At 44.2% G+C, this 27192-nt stretch overlaps 1 protein-coding gene across 1 annotated transcript in view; it reads left to right on the forward strand.

Moving 5' to 3' along the window:
• Positions 1 to 27192, forward strand: part of GRID1 (glutamate ionotropic receptor delta type subunit 1) — a 650606-nt gene that overhangs the window by 511757 nt on the left and 111657 nt on the right. The window contains exons 9-11 of the mRNA XM_040970332.1: positions 22092 to 22193; positions 23460 to 23657; positions 26823 to 27147. Coding sequence (XP_040826266.1) covers positions 22092 to 22193; positions 23460 to 23657; positions 26823 to 27147 — 625 coding nt within the window. The remainder of the gene's footprint in view (positions 1 to 22091; positions 22194 to 23459; positions 23658 to 26822; positions 27148 to 27192) is intronic.

Here is a 27192-nt window from a genome sequence, read left to right on the forward strand (position 1 = left end):
ATACTCCAGGGCATGCATGGGGATCTCACAGCACAGATGGTCTGCCAGAGCTGCCTGTGTTTTTATTTGATTTCAATTATTTGCAATGCATTGTCATTCTCATTTGTCTGGTAAAGGGCTTACGCCTAACGCTGAGTTTTAAATGAAAGAACCTCTAGAGCAATGAAACAAAAGTAGCTGAAAATTATTTGCAGTAATTGATACAGTTAAGGTAATATGGGCAAGGCAAGTGTGCCCAGCAACAGGAAGACAGCTGAATGGACATTTTTGCAGGGCTGGGTTTGAGCTCCATGTTAGCAATACTATGAGAAGAACACTGGGCATTTGACCTGGCAGTCGGCTCTACGTGGGATGCCCAGATTCCAGGCCAGCATGTTCAGGTTCAGGTCTTGGCTCTGCTCTTAATTCTGGCTCCCTGCTAATGTGTACCATCCTGCGGGTGGAGGGGGCACAGCAACAATGGTTCAAGTGAGTGGGTTCCTAAAACCCAAGTGTGAGACCTGGGTTAAGTGTTCAGCTCCCAGCTCTGACCCAGTCCAGCTTCTGTTGTTACAAGTTTTGGGGGAAGTGAGCCAGTGATAGGGAGCCCTATGTCAGTCTCAAGTGCTAGCTCTTTCTCTCCATCTCTCAGCATTTCAAATAAAATAAAAGATGATTAAGAAAAAAACCAGTAATATGTTCTGACACTCCAAAAGCCAGTTTTAAAATTCTAAGTCTTCAACAGAATGATTAAAAATATAAAGTCAAACTGACAGTATTTAACAGCGGACCTTGCCTTAGGAGATGAGGAAATTTCAGACACTTTGCAGTGAATGCAGTTACAAGGTTGCAGTATGGGGGCCAGCCAGGATGGATTTAACCAGTGTTTGTGATTCTGGCCAATCCCATATGGGAGCACCAGTGGGATGCTAGACGTTCTGCTTCCAGTCCCGATCCCTGATGATGCACCTGGGAAGATGGGTTTGGATGGAGTTTTAGGTTCCTGACTCTGTCTGGCCCAAATCTGGCTTTTGCAGCCTTCTGGGGCATGAACCACTGTATGAAAGATCTCTCTCTCTTTCTTCCCTTTAACTAAATAAACAAAACAAATCTGAAAAAAAAAAAGATTAAAAGAGAAATTGTTTTCTAACAGAGGTTCCATTAAGTTTAAGACATTTTTGTAAGCAATGATTGCAGCCACTTAGCCTATCAATGTGCGGGTACTGAGACGTTAACCATGCCAGTGTAGTCTTTTTAACTCTGTTAACTGAAGAAAAATGGGTTCTCTGCAAAGAGCTCTTAATATTGGAGAACAAAAAGAAGTCAGAAGGAGTGAAATCGGAACTGTAATGTGCAGGTCTAATGATTTTCCATCAAAACACTTGGAAAATTGCCTTTGTTTGATGAGAGGAATGAGTTGGAGTGTTGTGGTGAAGGATTTACTGGTAGAGCTTTTGCATGCATTTTTCTGCTAAAGACTGGAGTAACTTTTCCAAGACAGTCTCAGTATGAGCTGGTGTAATCATTCTTTGACCCTTTAAAAAAGTCGACAAGCAGAATGCGTGGGACCTCCCCGAACTGTTGCCGTGACCTTTGCCCTTGACCAGTTGGTCCCTTTGCCCGTTGGACCACGTCTACCTCTCGGGGACCACTGCTCTGATTGTGCGTTGTCTTCAGTGTCACCCTGTTGCAGCTCTCTCAGGAGATGCTTCATGATCCTGATCCTCATGGTTAAACCGTTGCTCTGAAAGCTCTGTTCTTGTCCGCTGCTGACCTATGGAGCAGAAAACTGGCTGCACTTTTAATTTTGCACACAGAATTGTGTGAGCTGCACGAATTGAGGTTTCTGTGGTGCTTTGTGCTGTTTCACTTGGTTGTCACCAGTCCTCTTCTGTGAGACCATGGGCAAGGTGGACTTGAGCATCTCACGTTGATATGGATGGTTTGTCACAACAAACGGTATTGGACATCACTTTGTCCCTTCTGAAAACAAGTTATCCATTTGTAAACTGCTGATTTCTTTGAGATATTGGGTCTGTATACCTTCAGTGCTTTCACCACTCTGCCATCCAACTTCACCACAATTTAATGTTTATTCTTACTTCATTTCTAGCAGAATATAACCCATAAGTGAACGTGCATTTATGGTTGTCAGGTTGAACGTGCTTGCACAGGATTTTCAGGAAATTCACTGACAATGGTGTATAGTGACCCCTGTGACTTTCTGAGCCCCAGATGTATGATTGGTCACATCCTGACATCTGGACTTGGCTCGGCTGAAGTGTGTCTCTAAAGAGTATGATCTCTATGCCAGCCCTGGGACGTGGTTTTCACCAGTTCTAACTCATAAAGGGCCCAAGGGCTGGGATTGTGTGTACTTTGGTCTTGTACCAATTATAACGATCATAAAGATACACTCAAGGGACTCATCAGCTCTTGGCGCAGTCTGTCTATTCCAAGCTTCATTAAAGGATGTGAATTCAGTCTATCCAAAGAAGGCTAGTGGGCTTCTGTCCGGTCTGCTCTGAAGAGGCCGCCCAGCATAAGCCTGGGTCCAGATGATGACCTTCCGCTGGTGCTGACATGGCAATGGCAGGTCTGTACCCCTGGGCATGCAGAGCAGCCTGACTGTATTTAAAATTACATTTTAATGTTCACATTTTAGAAGCAGCTCAGGCTCATTAGAAAGCTTTAAAAAGGCATTGACCTATCAAGAAAATTCAGTAATAATTTCATTAGTTAAATAAATCACTATTAATGTCTACATCTCTCACTCTCTCGCTGCGTTGTATAAACCAATATTTCTATATAGATTATATATGTGTACATATGTAAAATTAGTTATGCACAAAGCATAGAAAGAGTGTGTGTGTGTGTATATATATATATATTTAAATTTGTATATAATATTATCTCAATTCTCACTTTCTCTCTGTTTGAGTCCAGAGTCATTTAAGGAACTGGAACTCTCTTTCAGTCGCAAGTTTTATTGTTCCAGGTAACAAAAGGCACCAACTAAGCAGTTGAAGCCGTGTGGACTTGAGCGGGTCATGACTGTCATCTTGGTGAGAATAACAATGGATCTGATTTTTTTTTTTTCTCAAGCTTTCAACAATTATCCTCCCTTACTTTGAATGGAAGATTTTCTTGAGAATGTCACCTCAGTCTTTGGCACAAACTCTTTCCAAACTCTTCTGTAGACCTGCCCCAAGGCAGAGCTCTTAGAGCCAACTTTGCTGTATGCGCCTATCTGCTTCCTTCATTTGCATGTTGCTTGTCTGCTTTATAATCTCCCTGCCAAAGAGGGGGGGGGCCTGTAACCTAGGCAACCAGAAGATGTGTCTTTGCAATTCAGAGGTGTCTTTGAATTCGGAATTGTCCTGGGATTTCTGCTCCATTTTGCTGAGTTCTTGTACAGTCTTGGTTCTCTTCTCTCTTGAGATTACATGAATGCAAACTCCAAGAATCCCCCTCTCCCATGGCCTCTCCCGTGGCCTCTCCTCAATCCAGCAACACGCACACACACGGGCTGCCTCCACCAGCTGAACAATTCTTCAGCGATTGTTAAGATTCCCTCCTGATGATCACGACGCAAGCTATAGGGCCTTGACCTTTTCTGATGATCGTGCTGATTAGCACTGATAATGATAATATCAATGATAATCGTCACTGATAAAGGATTATTACCTCTCGTCATTATTTTTTATGCTACTTATTGTTTTATCCAGGGGGTGGATGATAATTACTTTGTAGTTCCTCATATAATTAGATTTTAGATATTTTTTTTTTTTGCCTTTGTCATTATATTTAGGTCTCTGATGATCATCTTTCTGTAGAAGTTGTGCCTGTTAATGTGTGCAAACCCTTCATTAAAGAAGTTCCCTGGAGTTGAAATCATGGTCAGGAGGGATATGTATTCAACGTTCCTAATGCCAAGTTACCAACCACGGGGCATCCATTTAACCCTGTGATTGTGACTGTGTTACTTCACTGTATGACCACTAGCTTTCTTCTACTTAAAAATCATTTTTATGAGCAAGAAAAACTCTAACACTACTAATCACCAACACCACTTGTTTGGATCTTAGATTAAATAAAGCCTCATGCTTTTTAGATAACTGAATATTTCCTTTTATGGAAGTATTGTATTAAGTTTCCTTTGCTTGCAGATTTACGGTATGTTTTATATTGCCGAGAATTCTGCTGGGGTGGCTACGTGAGAATGGAGACGGGGCATCTTGCCTTTCAGTCAATCAGAGCTGCTGTCCAGGTGTCCAAATTCTTACTGAAACAAAAACAAAGCTCTTGTGACTCTTCTTAGAAATTTCATTGTTTGTTTTGTTTGCATATTTGTGCCATTTTACAAAGCAATTTTTGTATTTTAGCACTCCACAGAAGTTATAAGTATTTTTTTGAGTAACATGTAAGTCACTCTAAGTACAGTATTTTAAAAAAAAAAAAAAGATAGTGGAGGGCCATTGTTGTGTTCCCCTGGATAAAGCTGCTGCCTGCCACGCCGGCATTCCATATGGGTACTAGTTCATGTCCCAGTTGTTCCGCTTCAATTGAACTCCCTGCTAATGGCCTGGGAAAAACTGCAGAATGTGGCCCTGGTGATTGGTCCTCTGACACCCACATGGGAGACTTGGATTAAGCTCCTGCTTCTGGCTTCAACATGGCCCATCTGTTCAGCCTGGCTGCTATAGCTATCTGGGAAGTGAACGAACGGATAGATCTCCCCTGCCCTCTGTCTCAGTAACTGATTTTTGAAATAAATAAATATTTTTTTTTAACATTCATAGGTTCCCAACGTGGCAACCTATGGCTAAATTCCTCACCTTGAATGCCCTGGGATCCCATATGGGCACTGGTTTGTGCCCCAGCAGCCCCGCTTCCCATCCAGCTCCCTGCTTGTGGTCTGGAAAAGCAGTCAAGGACAGCCCAAAGCATTGGGACCTTGCACCCATGTGGAAGACCTGAAGAAGCTCCTGGCTTCAGATCAGCTCAGCTCCAGCCATTGTAGCCACTTGAGGAGTGAATTATAGGACAGAAGATCTTCCTCTCTGTCTCTCCTCCTCTCTGCATATCTGACTTTGCAATAAAACTAAGTAAATCTTTTAAAAAATATCCATATGACGGCAATGGTCAGGCCTGGGCCAGGCTGCTACCAGGAATATGAAACTCTGCTCAGGTTTCAATGTGAATGGATGCAAGTGCCTGCAGCATTTTCTGTTGCTTTCCCACACGCACTAGCAAAGAACTGAACAGAGTGAAGCAGCAAAGACTCAGATTTTAGGATGCCAACATTGCAGGTAGTGGTTTAACCCTACTGCTGACCCTTGGTACAAAAACTTTGAAATCCAAGCAAAATTTTTTTTCCTAGGACATGTTTTTTTTGTGAATTTCTTGAGGCCCCATGCCATGTATGGGCTTCACACTTTTTGTGTGCTAAAAGAAGCACTTATAGAAGAAAAAAATAAAAATAAACATACAAACAAAAACAAGCACTTACATTTCCATTTCACTTTTTCCACAAACTTACCGGACTCCTGTGTTGATGGAGTACGTCTCTAAATTTTTGATGGAAACAAAGTTCCACTTGGTCTCACATTAAGATTTTTCCAGATCTAGATCCCAGACACATACTTGTCTAGACATAAATACCCCTGCTGGAATTTAATTAGCTGTAAAGCTAGGTATGCATTTCTTCACTTTTTGTGATAACAGTAGCAGTAGTCACCGGTTTTTATTGAATCCCTCCTCCATACGAGGCATTTCAGTAAGTGTGGAGGGTGTGGGTAAAAATGAGTGAAAACTTTGTCCTTCTGCAGTTTATATTCCAGTGGAGTGAAGTAGACAGCAAACGCGGCAAAATTTCTGCAGTTAAATAATCGTGTAAGTTGGATTTCGTACCGTCATGCCTACTGTCAGACTTAGACTACTGCAAGACGCCAAGTAAGGGTAGTTCTGGGGAGAAATATTTTTAGCAGGAGAGCATGCACAAAGGCTGTGTGCATTGTGAATATTTTTGGAATGTCTGGGGAATAGAAAGAGGGGGAATGTGGCCGTTTGGATAACTTTGGACAAAGTGGGAGAACGTCGTCAGCTCGGCAGAGTTCTGTTCCCATAGAATGTTGAAGGTCATTGTTGGGCATTTGTATCTGACCGTAAATGGGTGTCAAAGGATATGAAGGAGTGTCATGCAATGATTGATATTCTGAACTGTCACTCTGTCTGTAGTGTGGGGGATGGATTATGGTCAGGATAATCTGGACCACATTATTTTTAGAGTCTGAATATAATAAAGAGTTGTTTATTATTATTATTATTATTATTATTATTATTATTTTGGTGTTATACCTAGCCTGTTGTGATTAGGTGTTTCTCTTGGAATCATTTTCTCCATGCAGTGACTCAGGGACCAAGGCAACATGTATCTTGTGGTTTTGCCTTATCAACATGTTGTCTTCAAGGTTGTAGAATAAATGCATGCACAGACTCCTGTGTCTTGGGAACCAAACCATGGAGCCTCTTTGCCAACATTCCCACTAATCAGAACTCATCCCCACCCTGGCTCCGACCTTGCTCAAATCAGGAGAGCATGTGGGTATTTGATGAGTAATAACTGCCTGTAGCCACATGAGGCCAGAGTAGAAATCAGGATGCAAGCTACAAAGGCATTTCAGTGATCTGGATGATAATGGTGCTGGGACTTGGGTGACGGGGATAGAAACATCCAATTTCAGGATCTAATTCAGAAGTAAGCCCAGTACGATTAACACATAGCTTCTATGTAGGGAGTGAAGCCAAGGATGACGGAAAAGTCTTGGGTTTCCGCGACTAAATTGGTGATGGTGTTTGTACCAGAGAAGCAGAACATTTGGAAATGAAAAGATCAGAGTGATATGTGTTTGAGAACTCTGAGGATCCAAAAAGTTTATTTTGGAGGTTTTTGACTCTCAGTTGTTTTGGTAGAGATGCCAGGCCAGAACCTACTCAGGGAAAGTCTGGACCTCACAAATTAATTTGCTTTAAACAAACCCCAAAGGTTCTCATAACAGTATTATCATGTTTTCTGTTCTAGGAAAGAAAAAGCGTAAGGTTAAAAAAATAACTTGTTGAAGGTCATAATTAACATATAACTGAGGTAGGATTCAATTTACAGTCTGTCCAAGCTCATTCTGTCCAAGAAAATGATTGCATTTGTATTGTTAATACAGTGTCAACGTTTTGTTCTATTTTGTGGCTCTCAACCCTCTCTTTTTTTCACACATGGGTTAACTAGTGGAAATGATTTGTATAAAGGCCAGTCCCCTGCAGCTCTTAGGCAATGGCAATAAGACAGTAAAGAGTCAAATTTTCCAAGGTCCTGTGGTATTTCTTAGCCAACCTCACTATGAATAACAGGTTTTTTTTTTGTTTTTTTGTTGTTGTTGTTTGTTTTACTTTAGCTTGTTACACCTGTACTAAATCCATAGAGTTACACGAACATTCTGATGCATGTCACTGCACTGTTTCTTCCAGTTCACTTTCAGATGTTTTTATTGCTTACTTCATGTCCAGGACCTTTGGAGACCACGCTGAGCTGTTTGTAATGACTCTACTGAGATGAGTACAATCATGACAAGCAGGTGCACCTCACACCTAGGTCTCCCTTTACTCACATGGTTTTTAAAGCTCACTGAACCTTCTCTAAATTTTACTGAGTAATGTACTAATCATTTTCTTCTTTTACTGTTGTAGATAGCAAGCTTTTTGTGTTTGTCTATCATCAGATCTGAGTTATGTCTATACTGCGTAAGCTAAAGACGACTTGCTGGTACCCAAAACATTACTGTTTGTCTGATGCTTGTGAACTGTGAAAGGGAAAATTAAAAATGGGAAGAATCATCTTTTACATATGTCTCAGTTTATTATCTTTTGCTGTAATAGAATGCTGAACCGAGTGATTTACAAAGAATGTAGATTCATTTGGCTTCATGAATTCAGGGGGCTGAGAAGTCCAAGAATATGGGGTCTGTGTAGGCCTTGGGCTGCTTCACTGCATGGCAGAAAGCAGGAGGGCAAGCAGGTATACATAGAACAGGATCAGAAGGAATGACTTTGCTTTGTAACAGCCCCCCTTGCTAATCCAGTCCCAGGAGAGCAAGGACTCACTGGAGAAAGGCATGAATGCACACATGAGAGCTCTAACCCTAAGACCTAAGCACTTCCCACTAGTCCCCACCTTCTCATACTGCTGCATTGAGGAATTAAGGTTCAATGCATGGATCTAGGGACATACACTGAAACCTATGCGTTGTGTTGATGACTCAATGAAACAGACATAGGCTTCTACTACCCCCCTTACCGTGCATGGTTTTAACTACCTCTCTCTCGGTTGCTATTTCCTAATATCATGTCCAGGTTATATCAAACACCTTTAGGGTGGATTTAAGCTCTTTGACACCTTCATGCAAGAGTCGTTTATGTGTTTAGGACAACAAAATCACTTGCCTTGAGTGTAGTTGGAGAAATCCCTGAAGTATGGGGCTGAGAGGCAAGGATGAAGAGGGAGTGGGATGATGCTTGTGAGGTTTCTAGGTTCAGCAAGTGCAGTATTGTGGCCCCTAGAGTGTCAAATAAGATGAAAGAAAAGTGGAGGCTAACCAAATTCTGGCCAGAGGGGTGGCTCTCGGTTCTTGGCATCACTTGCGGTTTAGAGGAGATGCCATCATCACTGAGTTTAACAGCCTCAAGAACACTCTTCCTTTTTCCTTTCCCTCCTTTGCTTTCTGTCTTCCTCTACAAAATCACTCAGTGTTTATGCACACCCCATTGTGCGCGGAGGCAGCATTGTCCAGTGGAGTTGGAGGCACAAGTCATGAGCTTATACTCTCTTTGTAATCTGCTTAAGAATGAATTCCTTCTTTAGTCCATGTATGAACTACTTGTGTGTTTGTATCTCTGTGCATGAGCGTGTGTTGTGATATGTGGACTCTTCAGGATTCTGTCTAAATACCTCTTTAGGCCAACTCATCAATTTATTAAGTAGATTTTCTACTTTCCATATTGCTTCAGGTGAGAGGTTTTTTTTTTTTTTAAGATTTTTCTTTTATTGCAAAGTCAGATACACAGAGAAGAGGAGAGGCAGAAAGATCTTCCATCCAATGATTCACTCCCCAAGTGAGCGCAACGGCCAGTGCTGCACCGATCTAAAACCAGGAGGCAGGACTTCCTATGGGCCTCCCACGTGGGTGCAGGGTCCCAAAGCTTTGGGCTGTCCTCAGCTGCTTTCCCAGGCCTCAAGCAGGGAGCTGGATGGGAAGTAGCTGCCGGGATTAGAACTGTTGACCATATGAGATTCTAGCACATTCAAGGTGAGGACTTTAGCCACTAGGCCACCACGCTGGGCCCGGGTGAGAGTTTTGACCAACTTGTAACAAAGCTACCATTTTTCCCAGCTTTCAGTATTTTGCATTACTCTCTTATAATCAGTTTACTGGAATTTCATGACCTCCAATAAATCTTCCTAAGGGTTTTCTAGCTTCCTCAGGTACTCAGCTCCAAAGTCAGTTCTATAGATTCCATTTTTCTTATGGTAATACCACATTTCCAGCTCAAAATTCTCTTTGCTTTACTCTTTGATTTCATAAAGAAATCTCTCAAGATTTAGTAATTTTATGTTTTAGGAGTTGTATTTATCAAAAATTGTTATGAGTTTTAAAAAAATTGAGATAATGAGTCCTCTAGTTCATTTCCCCAATTCTCATAACAGCTAGAACTGTCCAGGGCTGAAGCTGGAAGCTGGGAACTCAATCTGGTTCTTTCACATAGGTACCTTGAAAGAGAGTTGTAAATGTCACCTGCTGGAAGTCGGGACATAGTCAGGACTCAAGCTCATCTTAACTGCTATTAACTGCTAGGCCAAATGGCTGCACCTGCTTGTAAGAAATATGGTCAGGGCTTGGCTTGGCAGTTTTGATGTGAATGGAACCCACTAGGTGGTACTTGACTCCTGTTGACCTAGTCTTATAAATCCAAAGGGACTTCATCCACTTTCTAATGCTTTGCCAGAAGTGGCTGGGCCCCTGTGTTCAGCTAACCCAGAATGCCCATATGTGGTCTTCCCAAGTGCAGAGATTTGGGAGCTGATTTAGCATAGCTGCAGGTGAGTGGTGACTAGTGGAGGTATATAATGTTGTCCAAGGGATGTCTGTCTATGTTTGGAGATATCCTTGGTTTGTGAGTCTGAGGGGTCCTGTTGGCATCCAACTGGAAGACGCAGTGGTTACTGCTAAACATCCTAGAATGCACAAAGCAACCTTCCCTCCTCCAATGAAGAACTGTTTGGGTCCACATATTGGTGGGGCCATGGATAAAAAATCTTGTCCTGGAGAGAGCATTCTGCCGGGATCCAGGCAGATGCTGCATGGTCCTTTCCAAAACAACATCTCTCCAAGACACACAGCATAAGATTCAGAGCAGATTTGGAGAGAGAAGAATCAGACTTCACTTCATGATTGTGGGTGGAGGATTTACGCGGCAGAAGAGCATAAGGGATGCAGAATATCATGACCATCTTTAGAAAGTGCAGTCTGCTCCAGGAGCTGTCTGGGAAATCCACTCGTAATCTTGCCACAGAAAAGGGTATGGCAATTTAAGGGTGCCGGAGGATCTGTCACTCATGGCCAGAAGCATGACATAGGAGTTCCTGGAAAACAAATAGTTCAACAGTTTTAAAATGACAAGCCTTTAAAGAAGGCTCATGTTGTGAGAAAGGCAATGTACAGGGAAGAGTATTCTCCCTGAAGTAAGCAACCATGGCTGAGGTATGTGCAACACAGATCAGTAAACTACAGCTCCGGGACCAATCCAACCTGGCATTTGTTTGATTCACGAATCTTATTGGAACCCATCTGTGCCTATCAGTAGTTGGCCACAGAGACCGGAGAGCCTAAGAAGCCTAATATATTTGCTGTCTGTTATTTTCTGAAAAATGTGCTGACCTTGTTATTTGAGAAATGTTTGCTAAGAGCACACTATGTACCAACAATTGCGTCCCCTATACATGGTTGGGGAAAGCAGACCTTATGCTGGAGAGTGGTTTTCACAGATTAGCTATTTAGACATTAGAAAGAAAATGGTCAAGTCCTGTGTTTGAGAACGTTCCAAAAGCTTAGAAGTGACCTGTAAGGGTTTGATCAAGATGAAAACTCATCAGGCAAGGCCTGTCAGATGAGAGTTAGCCAGACATGGGCTGTGAATGGTAGAGATAAAACTTATCAGGAAAGATATGGCATGCACAGTACTACCAAGCAGGAAGGAACTTGGCGTAAGAGAAAAAAAAAGTGAAATCTGGCTTCTTTGGGGGTTCCAGGTACAGTGTACCTCGTGCAACATGGGGCCAAGGGTGAATGGGCAGGGCTGACAGATCTGGAAAAGATCATCAAGTTTTATGGGAAACCAGTGGAGGATTTTAAGAAAGGGAGATAAAGAAAATTATTTTTGCTTAAAGAAAAATGAAAGCTGGCTGTTTGGCGGTATTGAATAATAGAAGATGTGAGAGATAGGTAAGGCAGCTCAGGCAAGGAATAGTGATGCCTGGAGCCTGTGTTAGGGAAGAAGCAGAGAACAGAGAAGGAGGTGGGACAGCTAAAATGAATTTATTAAAGAGAGAAATAAATGCACATGGAGCCAGCAGGGGAAGACAGCCTGATCGTTCATCAGGTTAGGTCTTACAAAGATTAGTTGGCTTGGGGGTTTCAGAGGGATGGGAGAATGGCAAAGGAGATGTAACTTTTCCCAGGCTTTCCAAACTTTGTGGGCCTTCCTCTTTGGGAGCCTGATGAGTGGAAAGGAATGCAGAGATTAGGGCAGTGGACAATAGAGGACATAGGTTAGACTAGTTTTTTAACCTGCAGGGTTGAGAGTCCCTGGGGGGATTGGGTCTGGTTACAGTTTGGGAGCTGCAATGGCTGAGGCTTGTGTGCTTATGCCATCAACCTGTATTCCCAAAAGTTTACTGCACCTGTGCACCCTCTGGGAATTTTGCTCAAGTGCACACACTGGTCTGGTAGATACAGGGTAGAGCCAAAATGAGATGCTCCTTTCCAAGGGTCCAGAGGTAAAGGCTTCTGAAGTAGGCCTACAATAACATCACTGCAATCATTCAGAAGTCTGAGAGTAAGTTTTCTACACAAAATTGTGCAGAAGAGAAAATCTAATCCAGGAACTCTCAACCATTGTAAAAAAAAAATCAATGCTGAGTGAGAGAATGAATACCTTTGGGGAACATCAAATATGCCAGGAGATCCCTAGCTAGAGTTTGAGACAATCGTGAAATTCCAGCCAGACAATGAAGATGCACCCAAAGAATGATCATTATTGTTGCTAATAAAATTTTGTTGAGTGAGGCAAAGTGAAGCAGTGTTAGCCTTGCCATCAGAAACAGTCTGTGAATGAGTAGAGTTGGTGCTTTAGGATGAGATGAAAAGCATTCCCCCCAGAGTTACAGTCAGACTGGGGGCACGTGGAAGGGAGCCTTCCTTGGAGGTGTGAGAAGGACCTATTGCTCCTCAGGAGATAGAGAATAAAGAAAGGCAAGGATGTTCTAGAGTGGCGAAGGCCAGGTATGTAGGGAGAATATACAGGGGAGTACCTGAAACTTCCTTCAGTGTAACACGCTCAGCTACAGCTGTCAGAACATATCTTGTCACACTTTCAACTGATGGATAGTGTATATAGCACCAGTGAGTCTAGTGAATTCAAACTAACAAGAACTGTATAAGCTAAAAGGCATTAGCATAATAGAGATGGGGAGAAAAGAAAAAATGGCCTGATACCCATCATTAATACCTTATGGAAGTTTCTGCAAAGGATGTATGAGCCCAAGTAGAGAATTGGACCAGCTCAGGTGCTTTGCCAGAAATCCCCCCTGCTCAGGAGTAGAAGAAACAGAATGCCAGCTCGGCTTACTCCAGAGCAGGGACCACCGCTGCTGGAACTTGTGGTTTATGCAGAAAGACAAAATCAATACACCTAAAACAATTAGGGAGAAATACAAACCTCTACATTGTGGTCCTAAGCTAGAGCACAATGCAGTTTGAAAATGAAAATTGCTTTATTGTTTTTCTTCTGATTCTAAAAGGCAACGTTTCCTGTCTGTGACATAATTCAAGCATTACAGGAGTGTACTGCAGGAGAGATGAATTGCCCCTGTGATCCCATCGCACTGCCCAATGCCAGAAACACCCGTCTGGGACTGTCTTTGTAATGTAGACATGTACATACACCATCTCACAAAAACAAATCAGCATTTAAAAAGTTAACCTACTGTGCGTGCGCGCACGTGTGTGTGATATGTTATACAGCTACTTATCCTAGACACATTATGTAGCTACACACAGGGAAAACTGAGCGTATGTTCTTCTGAATCCCCTACATGGATGGTTCTGATTTTTTGAGGCTGATAGATCACCTTCTGGCTACTTGATAGTTTCTAGCTCTAGCAATAAAATATCGTCACCTCAAGTCAGTAATAGCAATTGGGATCTTATTTTGGAAATCTTTGCCTTTTAGTCATTAGTGCCACTCCTTGTAATGGCTCCATCTTTAACATCACTATAGATATCTAAGGTTTAATTAGATGAATTATCTGCAATAAATTCCCACAGCTGAATTTTTAAAAAAAGATTTATTTACTTTTATGGAAAGGTAGACTTACAGAGAGAAGGAGAGACAAAGATCTTCTGTTTGCTAGGTCACTCCCAAGGGCACAATAGCAGGAGTTAGGAGCCAGGAGCTTCCTCCAGGGTGCAGGGTCCCAAGGTTTTGGGCCATAATTTACTGCTTTCCAGGCCACAAGCAGGGATCTGGATGGGAAGTAGAACAGCCTGAACATGAACTGTTGCTCACATGGGATCCTGGCATGTGCAAGGCAAAGATTTAGCACTGAGCCATTGCATCAGGTCCCCCAGTTGAGATTTGATCAGCTCTTACACGTGGACACACTATCACCAAGACACTCAAGGTTTTGGACACTTTCATTGCTTTCCAGACTACGTGTTTCCTCTTTGTGTTAGAGTCCCTCTGCCCAAGCAACTGCTAATTTGCTTCCAGTCCCTATAATGTTGCCTTTGCAAAAATGCCATCTAAACAGATCATAAATTAGGCAGTCTTTTGTGCTTGACTGTAATCACTTGGCATGCTGCTTTTGTATCTTATCCATGCTGTTTCACATGGCAGTAGATTGGGTGTTTTATTGCTGAGTAGTGTTTTGTTGTATCAGTAAACTACACTTCGCTTATGCCCATTTGCCAGCTGATCCACATTTTGACACATTTTCGTTTTAGTATATTATAAATAATCTTTCTATGAGCATGCAAATGGAGAGCATTTTATGGACATATTTGTATGAGATATGCAAATACCACACACACACACACACACAGAGAGAGAGAGAGAGAGAGAGAGAAATGGAATTGATGGGTTTCCTGCCATGTATATGTTTATGTGTGGTGGAAGCTGCCCAGCAGTGCTCCAGGGTGACTACACATTTTGCATTCCAGATCCTAGCCACAATTGTTGATGTCTGTCTTTCATTTTAGCCAATCTTCTTGAACTTGGTGGTAATGTCTTATTTTTCATGATCCCAATGACTCATTATGTCTTATTTTTCATGTTCCATGTGTATATTTACTTGAGAAAAAATAAGTGTCATTGTTTCAAACAATTATATGCATTATATGATTGAGTTGTAAGTTTTTTCTTCCTAGACAACTGGACAAGTACATGTGGGATACTCAAGTTTTAGTATGCTGTCTTCTGTTTTTCATGCTTCTACTCCAACTTGGTGGAGACCTGTCAGAAAAACGTGAATGAATGGTGGTACCATTCCTAAGAGACTTAACTTCTGGGGTTCACATTTTCTCTCTGGGTCAAACTCAGCCTTTAACATTTGGTTAAAATTTTGAATCATTTTTCTACCTGTTGACTTTGCTTAATGACCACTTGTCCCATGCCCAGTGAGGAGGAAACCTTGTTGATATCTTCCTAGAAAGCAGAGGTGATCTCATGACTTCAAATCTAATTTAAAAATGTATATATGGTGTGGCTCTTTTGCTGCTTTCTGCCTCCATCCTCAATGGGAACTCAACAGAAAATCTCTGCTGCTGGGACCCAGGAGTTCGTCAGTCCTGCTAGCCCACCAAGCTCTTCTGTCCTGGTCTTTCAGAGACTGGAGGTTTGGAGTCAGGGGCGTCTGTCGGCTCCATCATGAATGATGTGGAGCCCAGGGCTCAGTACATCCCTGCTTAGTTTTCACATCCTTCTCACTGGCATTGATGGAGGAGTCTCTTGCTCTCATCCTTGCTAACAGGTTTTTTTTTTTTTTCATGAAACCTTGTGCATGACAGCTCCTTCACCCATTTCACTCTTTTTTGCTTCTTTACTTACCTCTGCCCCCTGGAAATTTAGCACACGTTCTGGTGGGACTGAAGATAGTGCAACTTTGACCAAATGCTCAATTTCCTATGCAGATGGTCTTGGCTGAAATGGAGATGTTCAGTTGTCCCGTTCTAGAATGGACACCTCCTCTTATATGGACTGACTCTTGCCCTTTCATAGCAGATGTATCAATTTGGTGTTCACTGCCGCCTCCTCTCTCTACCTTCAAGGCCTTGCCTTAGTGGCCCCCGTGTGCTGAAATTCCCCAAACTTTCACATTGGACTTTACTTCATGATATCTGACTACCTACGCCAATGTTCTCAGAGACTTGAATTCTCTTTTTGAGATACTGTATTTGGGTCTAAACATGTCATCAAAACTCAGAACTTGAAATTGACTGACACGAGAGCTGGCTGAATGTTAAGTCGTCAGACTGACTCAAGACTAGAGCAGGTCCTCCTCACCCCATCCCCATCTAACTCTATTCTCTCCTGAAATGTCCAGTGAGCCCATCCTGTTTCCCAGTAAAAATGGACAAGGGAACAAAACTTAATAAAAGACGTATGCGCTTGATGGGTGTCATTCCTGATGTCTGTGCCCTGGCAGAGGCCACCTGCACTTGGCTGATGAAGCTGCTGGCCTGTGAGGAGACAGCTCATGTGGGACTTCATCACTGGCTCAGAGGCCTGGCCCTTGGTGCCGAAAATGTCTCCTGCTATGTTCAATGTGCTCCTCAGACAGGCTGCATACCTCACTCAGCTGTGATAGTGCAAAAACGTCCGTTATTCATCGATTGCCTGGTGGCATGTTGTTAAACAAGCAGTTTGGGGAACCTTTCGCTCCCCTTTCTTTCTTTCCCTCTCCTCTCTAGGAATTGACAAGGCTTTCAAAAAGTTCGTGGGAAACTTATTTGTGAATTAAAGAGCGAAATTTCTCTCCATCTCTCTCCTCTCTCTCCACCTAAAGAAAATCTGTTTATCACATTTTCCGTGAACTTTTACCTCTGGGCTACAAGGCAGCTGTGTTGTTTTCTCCTGTCATCTTCCGCTATCCCTTGGCCACAGATCTCAAAGTTCCATCTTCCATAAGTGGTCTGTCCCACTTGGGGTTAATAGCCTGGCCTTTGTTAAGGTCAGGCCACTGAGGCCCAAGTCCTTGTAACTGCCAACGTGAAGAACACCCTGCTTGAGTTGGGAAAATATATTTTCTTGAGCCCAGTGATTTATGAAATTTATTCTCCGATTGGCTGATCTCTTGAACAGTTGTTTGTCATAATCAGATTTAGGAACCATACATCTCCTTCCAAAGGGGTGATTGTGCCGTCACCCCTGGCTCTAGTACCCACGCTGCTGGTCTGGCCAGAGCAGATCCCGGCAATGAAAGAACGCCTTAGCTGTCTTATCAAGTGCAGGCAGTGCTCGTTGTGTTGAACAGTGCTGGAAATTAGTTTTTCAGGCGTTGATTTTGACAGGTCAGCTGTCAAGAGTGGGTGTCTGTGGTCATAAATTCATCGATCCCATAAATAGCGTTCTGTCTGCCAAGTGTAAGGAGAAGTCAGAGCAGACGCAAATGAAACGCTCCAGAGCCGTGTGACGAAGTGTCAGGACTTCTCTGGGTAAGAGGTTTTCCTGGCTTCCCATTTATCAAACCTCTTAGCCTCATTTGGCTTTTATTGACTGCAGTGTTTTTATTCCTCTGATGTTGCAAACAGGCAGCACCTAATAGCACTGTCTGGACACAGGTGGGGTGCAGTCTCCCCTAGAGGTGTCTACTACATGGGTGAGAATGCAAAGGCTTCATTAAAAAAAAAAATCCTGAGCCCAGTGTGGTGGCCTAGTGGTTAAAGTTCTCACCTTGAACACACCGGGATTCCATATGGGCACTGGTTCATGTCCCAGCGGCCCTACTTCTCATCCTGCTCCCTGCTTGTGGCCTGGGAAAGCAGTCAAAGACGGCCCAAAGCCTTGGGACCCTGCACCTGCGTGGGAGGCCCAAAGGAAGCTCCTGCCTCCTTGCTTCGGATTGGCTCAGTCCGGTCTTTGTGGTCACTTGGGGAGTAAATCATCAGATGGAAGATCTTCCTCTCTGTCTCTCCTCCTCTCTGTATATTTGACTTTCAATAAAGATAAGTCTTAAAAAAAATCCCTCATTTGGACCATGCTTTCCTCCATCCTGATAGAGCAGGTGCACGGATTTGGTGTGGGTGTACCACTCTGGTCTTAAGATTTAGGCAAGAGCACAGAGCTTTCTGGAAGCAGGAAGATTCACATAGCCTGAGGCGCTCAACTTCATCCAGATGTGAGGGAATAATCAACTCTGTTGCCCAGCACCAAGTATCCTGAATCCAGGAACACAGTTGAACTTTGATGTGTTTGAAAGACAGGATTTGGGTTTCGTTTTGAAGTCTTTTTTTTTTTTTTCTTGCTCTGCCAGAGGACAGGATGCCCAGAGGCCACAGAGAAAGAAGTTTGTATTAAATCAAAACAAAACCAAACCCAAAACAACCTAATCCTGAGCACTTGCAGACAAAAAGATAAAGATGAAGACAGGCTTGCTGGAACTGTCCCTCACTGCCAACCTCACCTGCCATCTAGTTCCACTTTGTTTTAAATGGTGCTCTGGCACAGGGTTAGCTGAGCATTAACTCAGATGTTTGGTGCTGTCTTTCTTGAAGCCAAAAGATGGCTTGTCTTACCACACCTGGTCCTCAGCAGTGCCTGCTTCTCTGCCTCCTGAGCCAACTGACCGATAGAGCCCTTCTCCAGCCTGGGTCTTACATGTGAGAGGATGTCACTGCTAGGCCACAGCCCCTTGGAGTTCAAGTGCTGGTTTCCTGAGTTCTGACTCTGACACTGGCCTTCAGGTGCTTATAGATTATTGGACTCCTTTTGCTCCCCGACATTTGGTTCTCAGTCATAGAAGTGTGTGTTTGATAAGTGTTTTTGCTTAATCACCCATCTCTACTAGTTATTTTTATCCAAAGCTTATTTTCCTTCCTATGGAAGAATTGAGAAATCTATTGAAAATAAGAGAATAGAAAAGAGATGGTTATTCCTAATTCCACCAAGCCATATGTAATTCACACATGGCTGTACCACGTTTTAACGTATCTCTTCCCATTTTTACTGTCGCTTTTGGTTTTTTAAACATCATTATGTGTGCGCGGTACACATGGTTTTATAATCTGCTTCTTTACTTAGTGATTCTTAATGAAGCTATTTTGTAACAGAATATTTCAAAATTCTTTACTCCCGTGAACAGCCAGTCCTTCAACTTGGTAGACAGGGAAGTGGGTATTCTTCCATTTTATAGATAAGAAATTAGAATCTCAGTGAAGTGTAATTAAACTGAACAAATATTTGTGAGTATTCTTCTGTGTGTCTAATGCTGTGCTTCCCAGGCTACCATCTGGGGTCATTCAGGAAAGTGGGAGAGCAACTGCAACAGACTCGCAAGCACCTGCTGCTTCCACAGCTCCAGCTTCTCATCTCCTCCCCCCAAGCTGCAGCTGTTTTGAAGCAAAATCTGGAGTGGAGGGTATAGTGTTTGATGCATGGTACAACAGGAATGAACAAGACAGATCTGAACTTTGGCACTTGAGATCCCAGACAGCTTGTGAAGAGAGGGTTTTAGTACAGAGAAAAGAGTGAGGGACCCTGGTCCAAGGGCTGGCTCACAGATTCGGGCCCAGAGATGACTTCTGTCAAAGCTTTGTGTAAGCCATGCAAATTGAATGATATGTTCAAGATGACATCCAAGAGAAAGCTTATTTTAAAAAAATGATCAAGGGGTGGGCATTTGACCTCATGGCTGGGATATTGGTGAGGATACCTGCATCCCCTCATTGGTGTACATACACTTGAGTCCTGACCCTGGCTTCTTACTCCAGTGTCCTGCCAATGTGGACGCTGAGAGGTAGCAGGGATGGGTCAAATTCCTGGGTCCCTATCAACCCAAGTGGCAGACTCAGGTCGTGTTCCCAGCTGTTTCCTTTGATTCTAGCTCCAAGCTTTCTTTTGTGGGCATCTGGAGAGTGAGTCAATGAATGAGCTCTCTCTGTCTCAAATACATAAACCCATAATTTACGAGAGTTCACCAGACCCCAAGGAAGAAAATTGGTGTTGCAGGCAAAAGGAACTGCAGGCTGGAATGAGGCTGAGACTTCTGGAAGACCTGGATTAGGAAGACCTTTCTTTAGGCTCCAGGCTTAAAAACTGTTAGAATTTACTCTATAGGAAATGGAAATGCATTGGAAACTTTTCACTAATGCAGGACATAGATGTTGGAGTTTATTTATTGTAAAGGTACCACCAGCCTTTCAGAAGGATGAAAGAGAGAGTTTGAGAGAGAGGGAGCTGGTTAATGAGACCGATCCAGAAAGTGTGGGAGGTTTGAGGCCAAGCTAATGTTCCTACAAGCAGGCAGGGACTGGAAGCTTCCTAGAGGTGAGCTATGGCACCTGGCAGTGCATCGCTGCCTCTAATTTCCATTCTTCATATCTGATGCAATTCAAATAGACAAGGAAGGCACAGCTCCATTCCTAGGTGCACATCTAAGCCAGAGAAGCAACGAACTAACAGGCTGTCTCCTTGTGCCAGGGTCAGCAATTAGGGAGCACTTGGCAACAGTGATAGGAACTCAGGTGGCAGTGTGGGACAACATATTCAGTCTCTCAACTCAGAAGCCAGTGTCAGGAAAAGATTACCTCCATTGTAGCTTATGAGTCATGGAGGTGGTCAAGGGGAGGGAGGAGGGCTTCAGAACTCCATCTAGTCCTGAAAGAGTGGCAGACCACACTGAACCAGACCATACTCCAGCCTCTGGACTTAGCGGTGATGGGGGTGGAGGATTGCATACCATTGTATCATGGTGAACCATGCACTATTCCTGTCCCCTAAGCCCATGTTTGGATACCCAAAGAATGCAGGAACAAACATTCTTTTTTTTTTTTTTGGCCATCACTTTAATCCAGCTGCAGGAATCAGTTTGAGATCTTCAGGCTATTTCTTCAGATTCTCACTGTACCAGTTCCTGAAGTCTGGTGTCATTGACATTTTCATGTCCTTAATTGGAATGCTGGGTCAATCTTTACTTGTTTTCTCTGGAATGATTTCCAGATTAATTAATGTTGGCAGGAGGGGCTCATCAGAGTACATGGCCACACTCTTATCTAAAGTCTTCATTTGTCGCTGCCATACAGACACCCTATTCTTTAGGAGAGAGCCATCACAGTAGGTATCATGTCCAAAGACTGTATAACATGCCAGCTTCCAGAACCCCTGTCTCTTCCTAGTGGATGATGCTGGGATGGCAGATGTGTCCTTATGGGGAGCTGTTGGGAGCTCCCTGAGGGCCCCTCAGTACCACCTCTCCACAGGGAAGTATTACTGTTGCTGGGGTTAGCTATGGGTCCTCAGGGGGATCTTCTTTGAAAAAGAGTATGCACTGCCTGTGGCTGTCTAATCTTTACAGACATGGTGATCTAAGAGCAGCAACAGCACTCAGGAGCTTGTTTGGCAGAAATAATTTCAAAGCCCAGAATCAGTGGGTGCATAAAATGTCCCTGAGTGATTTGTGTGCAGATCACAGTGTAAGAACCGCTGATTGACTCTACAGTGTTGGCTTACAATCCCGGCTATGTGTTGGAACCACCATATCTCCATCACTGAAAATCAGAGCAGAGTCTCTGGGGGTGGGGCCCAGCCTTCAGGATGCTCGGAAAGTCTCCTATGAGAGCCTACTATATAGCCAAGCCAAGGATTCTGGAAAGGCATATCAGGCACACATTTGCAAAGTGTGAACACTTCCCAGGCTCAGGCCCTAAAGTTCTGTTTGTTTGAATGGGGCCAATATTGTGATTTTAGTTGTTTGTTTTTAACCTGTCTTCAATTTATAGCAGAGTCATTAACCAATAATCTTGCCAGTGTTGGCACAGGCCCTGCGGGGACACAGGGATGAGAAACAGTCCCAGGAGCAACCATGTCCCTTTTGTTGCTTCTGGGGCAGGGCAGAGTCTGTTCCAACACCTGAGGGTGCCTGGCAGAGATGCATTGAGCTACTGCACACACCTAGGAGACACAGAAGGCTTGACATAGGCAGAGAATATTTGTTCCTCTCTCTGCCTCTGCCGGCCTATCAGATGGTGTTTACATTACAGAGAACACATGCAGAGAGCTCCTGGCCCTTCCTGCTGTAGACACCAGGGTGCAAGACAAGCTGTATACTTGGGCTTTTGTTACTCAGCTTTGCTGCTGAGCCGCATCCTGCCCATGGTGATGGCAGTGGCGATGGTTGAATCGAATGCCCTGGTGGTCTAAGAAAGTCAAAGAAGTGAGTCAAGAAAGAGGATACTTTGAGGGAGCCACACAGTGGTAGAGCCCCCCATGGCTGCACAGAATAGGACGGGCATAAACCTTTGTCCTAGAGGCAAGTTCCTCTCAATTGATTGCACGCCTGCAGTGCTGGAGATCTACATGAGTTGGTGGAGGGTGGGAGTGCGGATATGTCTCTCAACTCTGTTCTCCTTCACAGCTGCAGGATGGATCTGAGTCTCAGAGAGGCTCCCAGGACTGCTGCCCACCTCCGTGTCTGACTCCTGTTTTAGGGAAGGACCTTGTAAAGTGTACATGGGTGCCTGTTCTACGTGTGTGCCTCACACTCCCCCATTTTCTTTTCTCCTCCACAGCTGGCAACGTGGGACTCAGAGAAAGGCCTTAACGGCAGCCTACAAGAGAGGCCCATGGGCAGCCGACTGCAAGGACTGACTCTCAAAGTGGTGACTGTCTTGGTAGGATCACGGGGAGGATATTCCGGGAGCTTCAGGCTGCTCCCTGTTTAAGCTGGGTTTGGAGAGCCAGAGGTCTTGAGGAGTAATTTGAGCCTTTCCTTCACATAGCTGTGTGAATAACGAAAGGGTAAGACTTGGAGATTCTGCCATGGGGCCCCTGAGACTTCATGTGAGGTTTACACCCTACTCCAGAGGAGTACCCAGATCTACCACTGACCTCCAAATTCACCTCCAGGGGGCGCTCAGTTGATCCATTGATTCTGGAGGGCAGCAGGGTCTTGAGTGACTTCGAGAGACCACAAGAGATAGAGTTGGTTAGCCAGAGTCCCCAGAAAGATGCCAGGAGGGGTGTGTTCTGTCAGTACCCAGCAACTTGGGTGGCCCATATGACACAAAATTTCTTATGAAGCCCATTTGTTTTTCCATCCTAGTTGTTCTGGAATTATACACTTTTATATTTCTAAGAGACTTCAGGTTCACCCCCTCATTAGCTAGTTGGGGTATGGTCCAGTTGTTTCCCTCTGTGCCCGCAAGCCCAGAGGCTCTTGGCCCCAGTGATTCTGCAGTCCCTGAATGTGCCTCGTATTCCAATTCTCCAAAAATGTGAAGTAAATGAGATACAGGCCCTGGTACCCAAAATTCCTTCTTTTAGGAAGGGGAATGATGGGAAGACCTGAGATGCTTCCTGGAGAATTGGCCACCTCCTCTACATGTGACTCAACACAGAGTGTGTGGGCAGTTTCCGTTGAACTCAGGAACCATGGGTTTTCATCTTAGCCTACTCTTTGTCCTTGGTCTGTTAATCAGCATCTGTTTTCCAGTACAAATTGATGGATACAATACAATATGATCTTCCCTTGATTTAATATCTCATATCTTTATTGCCATTTATTATCTGATGTGGGTTCTCTTGAATTATAGCAGTTCTAGTTCAGCCTGAATGTTACAAGTGGAAGTGGGGAAACAAGGACTGTTATTCTGGGAGCTGGGTTTGGGCAGAACCTGGGATATCATAGAGCCCAGGTAAATTTCCATTGCTCCCTGTTGACCTGCTAATTGGGGTGATGGTCCTGGGCATGATTTCTTGACCACCCATAAACTGCTTTTAGAAAAGGGCAGAGGAGTTCAGCCCTCAGGTCAAAGTGGTTTATATACTAGCAATTCTAAGTTACGACATCCTAGGTTGAACTGTCTGACAATACCTTGGATGTGAGCGTGGATGCCTCTGTTTTTCCATTGAAGATGACTCATTCTCTTGTTCTCCAGGAAGAACCTTTTGTGATGGTGGCTGAGAACATCCTTGGACAGCCTAAACGCTACAAAGGGTTTTCCATAGATGTGTTGGATGCACTGGCCAAGGCACTGGGCTTCAAGTATGAGATTTACCAGGCCCCTGATGGCAGGTATGGTCACCAGCTCCACAACACCTCCTGGAACGGGATGATCGGGGAGCTTATCAGCAAGGTAGGTCCTATGTACAAAATTGGGCACCCTAGCTACCCTTGGGTGACCTCTAAACTTGGCCCATTATGTTGTTGTATATTGAGTCCGGCTACACAGAATGGTTACCGTCCACAGTACACCAAGACCCTCTGGGCCTCACTCCCGCTCGCTGCACCTGTCCACCGAGACCTTCTTTCCCTCATAGCATCTTGCTGCACCTGTACACCAGGGCCCTCTTCCCCTCATACCCACTCATTGCACCTGTACACCAAGGTCCTCTGCCCCTCACTCTCACTTGCTACACCTGTTTCTGCTTTTTCATCTTCTTTTTCCCAAGCTCTGTGTGTGTTTCCATCCCTGACCAATGTTCTTGTCTGTTGGAAGCCCCTCCACTCTTCTCTGTAAATTCAACCCCCAAGAAACACCTCTGCACACCCTTCCCAGGTCTGGGCTGAAACAGGGATCCAGTGCCCACCAGGGGTACTGTGAGTGCTCATTTTCTTTGTGCCTGTAAACCACAAGTGGGTTAATGCACATGCACATTTGCAGAAGCGTGTGCGTGTGTATTGTATATATGTTTGCATGTCTGCATCATTGGGTGTCTGTGGTGTGACATCAACATTCCCAGCACTTCATACCTGTTTCACATCATCACTTCTTATCCCTACTGTAGAATCTGTGTCTTTACTGGAACTCTGGGTTGAGGCCAGTTCCCTGTACCCCACCCTTGCCTCTGTATTCTCTTGACCTCTGGATTATTTCTCCCATAAGCATTTATGCCTGTGGCATTGGGTTCAATGGGACTCCTTTCACCCACCTGGACACATCCGGACTAGCCTGGACTCTCAGTGCGTCATCTCATGTGGCTTGCTAGTATCTTACGTTAGTCACAGTAACCATCTTGCCCTCTGCCTGTTTGGGATCTTTACTCCCTAGCCACAGACTCTCTCTATATTTTTTTTTAACTTATGAAGGTGATCCCTAGGCACAGAATCATTCCAATTTCCTTTCATCTTTTTTGAAAAACAACTTCATTGTGAGAAAATTCAGATACTGTGTTAAATTAACCCCTTTAGATGTCAACGCAATGATGTTAGTCGCTGTATTGAGTGGTGCAACTATTGCCATAATCCAGTTGGAGAGTACCACCATCATCCCACCGAGAGCTCCCACACTGTTTTATAGTTAATGTCATTCCCATCCCCAGCCCAAGGCAACCCTTTATCTACTTTCTGTCTCTGTTGAGTTGCAGTTGTGACATTTCATACAAATGGAGTCATGCAATAAATGATCATTGGAGTCTGGCTCTTTCCAGGAAGTCCATGCATTTGAATCTATCCTGCTGTGATATTTCCATACCTACCTGGTACTGCAGCCTCCTGTGCCTGACATGTCCTCTGTGGCTAACTACACAGAACCTCTCTTCCTTTTTTAAATCTCATACATCCATGTTCCTGATTTCCTATTGTATCCAAGCCCTGAGTTGACGGTATTATCCCCCTTCTTAACTCTGATACCCAAGTTGGTGTATACAGCTGGAAAAGGAAATGACAAATCTGATCTGATGAAATCAAATCAAATCAAATCTGATCTGATCTGTGTGCTTTCCAACCTCAGCTGGCCCTCAGTGCAGCTCAAGTCCCCACAGTTATTCCTTGAGGAACCCCCTGACACATCCCTCCAAGATCTTTTCAAAAGTTTCCTTTCTCCTAGAGATTCCTAATGGTCCTCTATCTTGCCCGGTTAAAAAGACTCTACTCTTAATGTGTGGGAAGACATTGAGACTTCTGGCATGAAGTTAACTTCTATTTGTTATGAAATGTACATCAGCTGGCGTCTGTTCTTCCCCTTGAAGAGAGTACCATGTGCCCTCTTCCATCTGGGGCAGAGCACGTCTGTCCTGTCTTGTATAGGTCAACCCCTCCACCTGTGTCTTAAGTTGCTTCTTTTGTGTTTCTTGTGTACCTGTCTTCTCGATATAATTTCCCTCCACCCTCAACTGCAAACCTATCCTTAACTTATGCTTTCCCAACCCAAAAAGCAACCTCTGGATGTTGGGTTTCTAGGAAGAGAGGCAAGAAGCAGAGATGAAAATAAAGAGAAGCACTCGAACAAAGTCCTAAGCAATATTTTGTTTCCTCTGCTCTAGATGGTGGTTGTTGTTGGATGTCCGTTTATGTGTACTTCTAAGCCACACATTCAATCTTGTGAAATCATTTCATGTGTGTTTCGCCACTTTGAGCATGTGGGTCAAGTCATTCTAAAACAAACCAGACTCACTGCTTGATGCCTCATAGTTGGAGGTCAGAGAGCCACGATCAAGGTGATTGCCACAGCTTTTAGCACTCACCAGGTTACAGCAAGAATCTAGAGCACATTGCCTGCCTTCCACTCCTGTAGGTGATGAGGCCCCTAACCTCCCCCAAAACTGGCAGCTTCATCTTCAGCCCAGGCCCACCTGAAATTAGCACTTATCTGCTTTTAGAATGAAGCTCATTCTTGAAAGCAACACTCTTGGGCAGTCATTTTAAGGCCATCTTAGGGCAACTGATCTTGTCCACAGACACCCTTCACCAAGTGGCTTGAGTACAGGAAGAACTAACTTGTGTGTCTGCAGACCACAAGATAGGAATGGTGGGATACAAATAGATGAGCCTTTATTGTTGGAAAATTACAATCATGACTCAAAATGAATGTCAGGTATAGCTCACCGTATACTTTCTGAACACTTTTAGAAAAGAGTGAGATCTATGGGATGATGGTGTTTGGGGAAACATGGTGGGCACATGGAGAATGTTATAGCCCTGCTCTTTAGGGAACATTGGGATAAGCCTAGAGGGAGGCAGATAAGGCTTCTTGGTAGGAGGAAGCAAACAAACACAGGGCAAGAAAGCATAATCTAAAGTTTATCAGGAGCTATCACAAGAAAATGAGTAAACACTATAACTCAAAGGGAAATGAAGGTGTTCTCCACTACCCCGAGCCTCTGCTATCTAGGGGATGTGTCAGGGGGCTTTTGGGGTCCGGGGAGAGAAGTCTGGAAGAAGGAGGCAGCAGCAGGCAGTATAGTGTTGAACTTGTCCTTCAATACCCCAAGTCACAGGGTGTCAGCCCTCAAGTCTGTTTCCTCTGAATGGAACAACTGGGAGTGCACAGGGTGGATTGATAGACTGGCTTGCCTTGCAGAGAGCAGACCTGGCCATCTCCGCCATCACCATCACCCCGGAGAGGGAGAGCGTTGTGGACTTCAGCAAGCGCTACATGGACTACTCGGTGGGGATTCTCATCAAGAAGCCCGAGGAGAAGATAAGCATCTTCTCCCTCTTCGCTCCGTTTGACTTTGCTGTGTGGGCCTGCATCGCTGCAGCCATCCCCGTGGTGGGGGTGCTCATCTTTGTGCTGAATCGGATACAGGCTGTGAGAGCTCAGAGTGCAACCCAGTCCCGGCCCACGGCCTCTGCCACCCTGCACAGCGCCATCTGGATTGTGTATGGAGCCTTTGTGCAGCAAGGTACCTCCTCATCTTCTCCTGGCCTTGGATTAACCCTGCGCTTAC

Source organism: Ochotona curzoniae, unplaced genomic scaffold (assembly GCF_017591425.1).
Source record: "Ochotona curzoniae isolate NIBS_2020 unplaced genomic scaffold, NIBS_Ocur_1.0 scaffold_4763, whole genome shotgun sequence".
NCBI lineage: Eukaryota > Metazoa > Chordata > Mammalia > Lagomorpha > Ochotonidae > Ochotona > Ochotona curzoniae.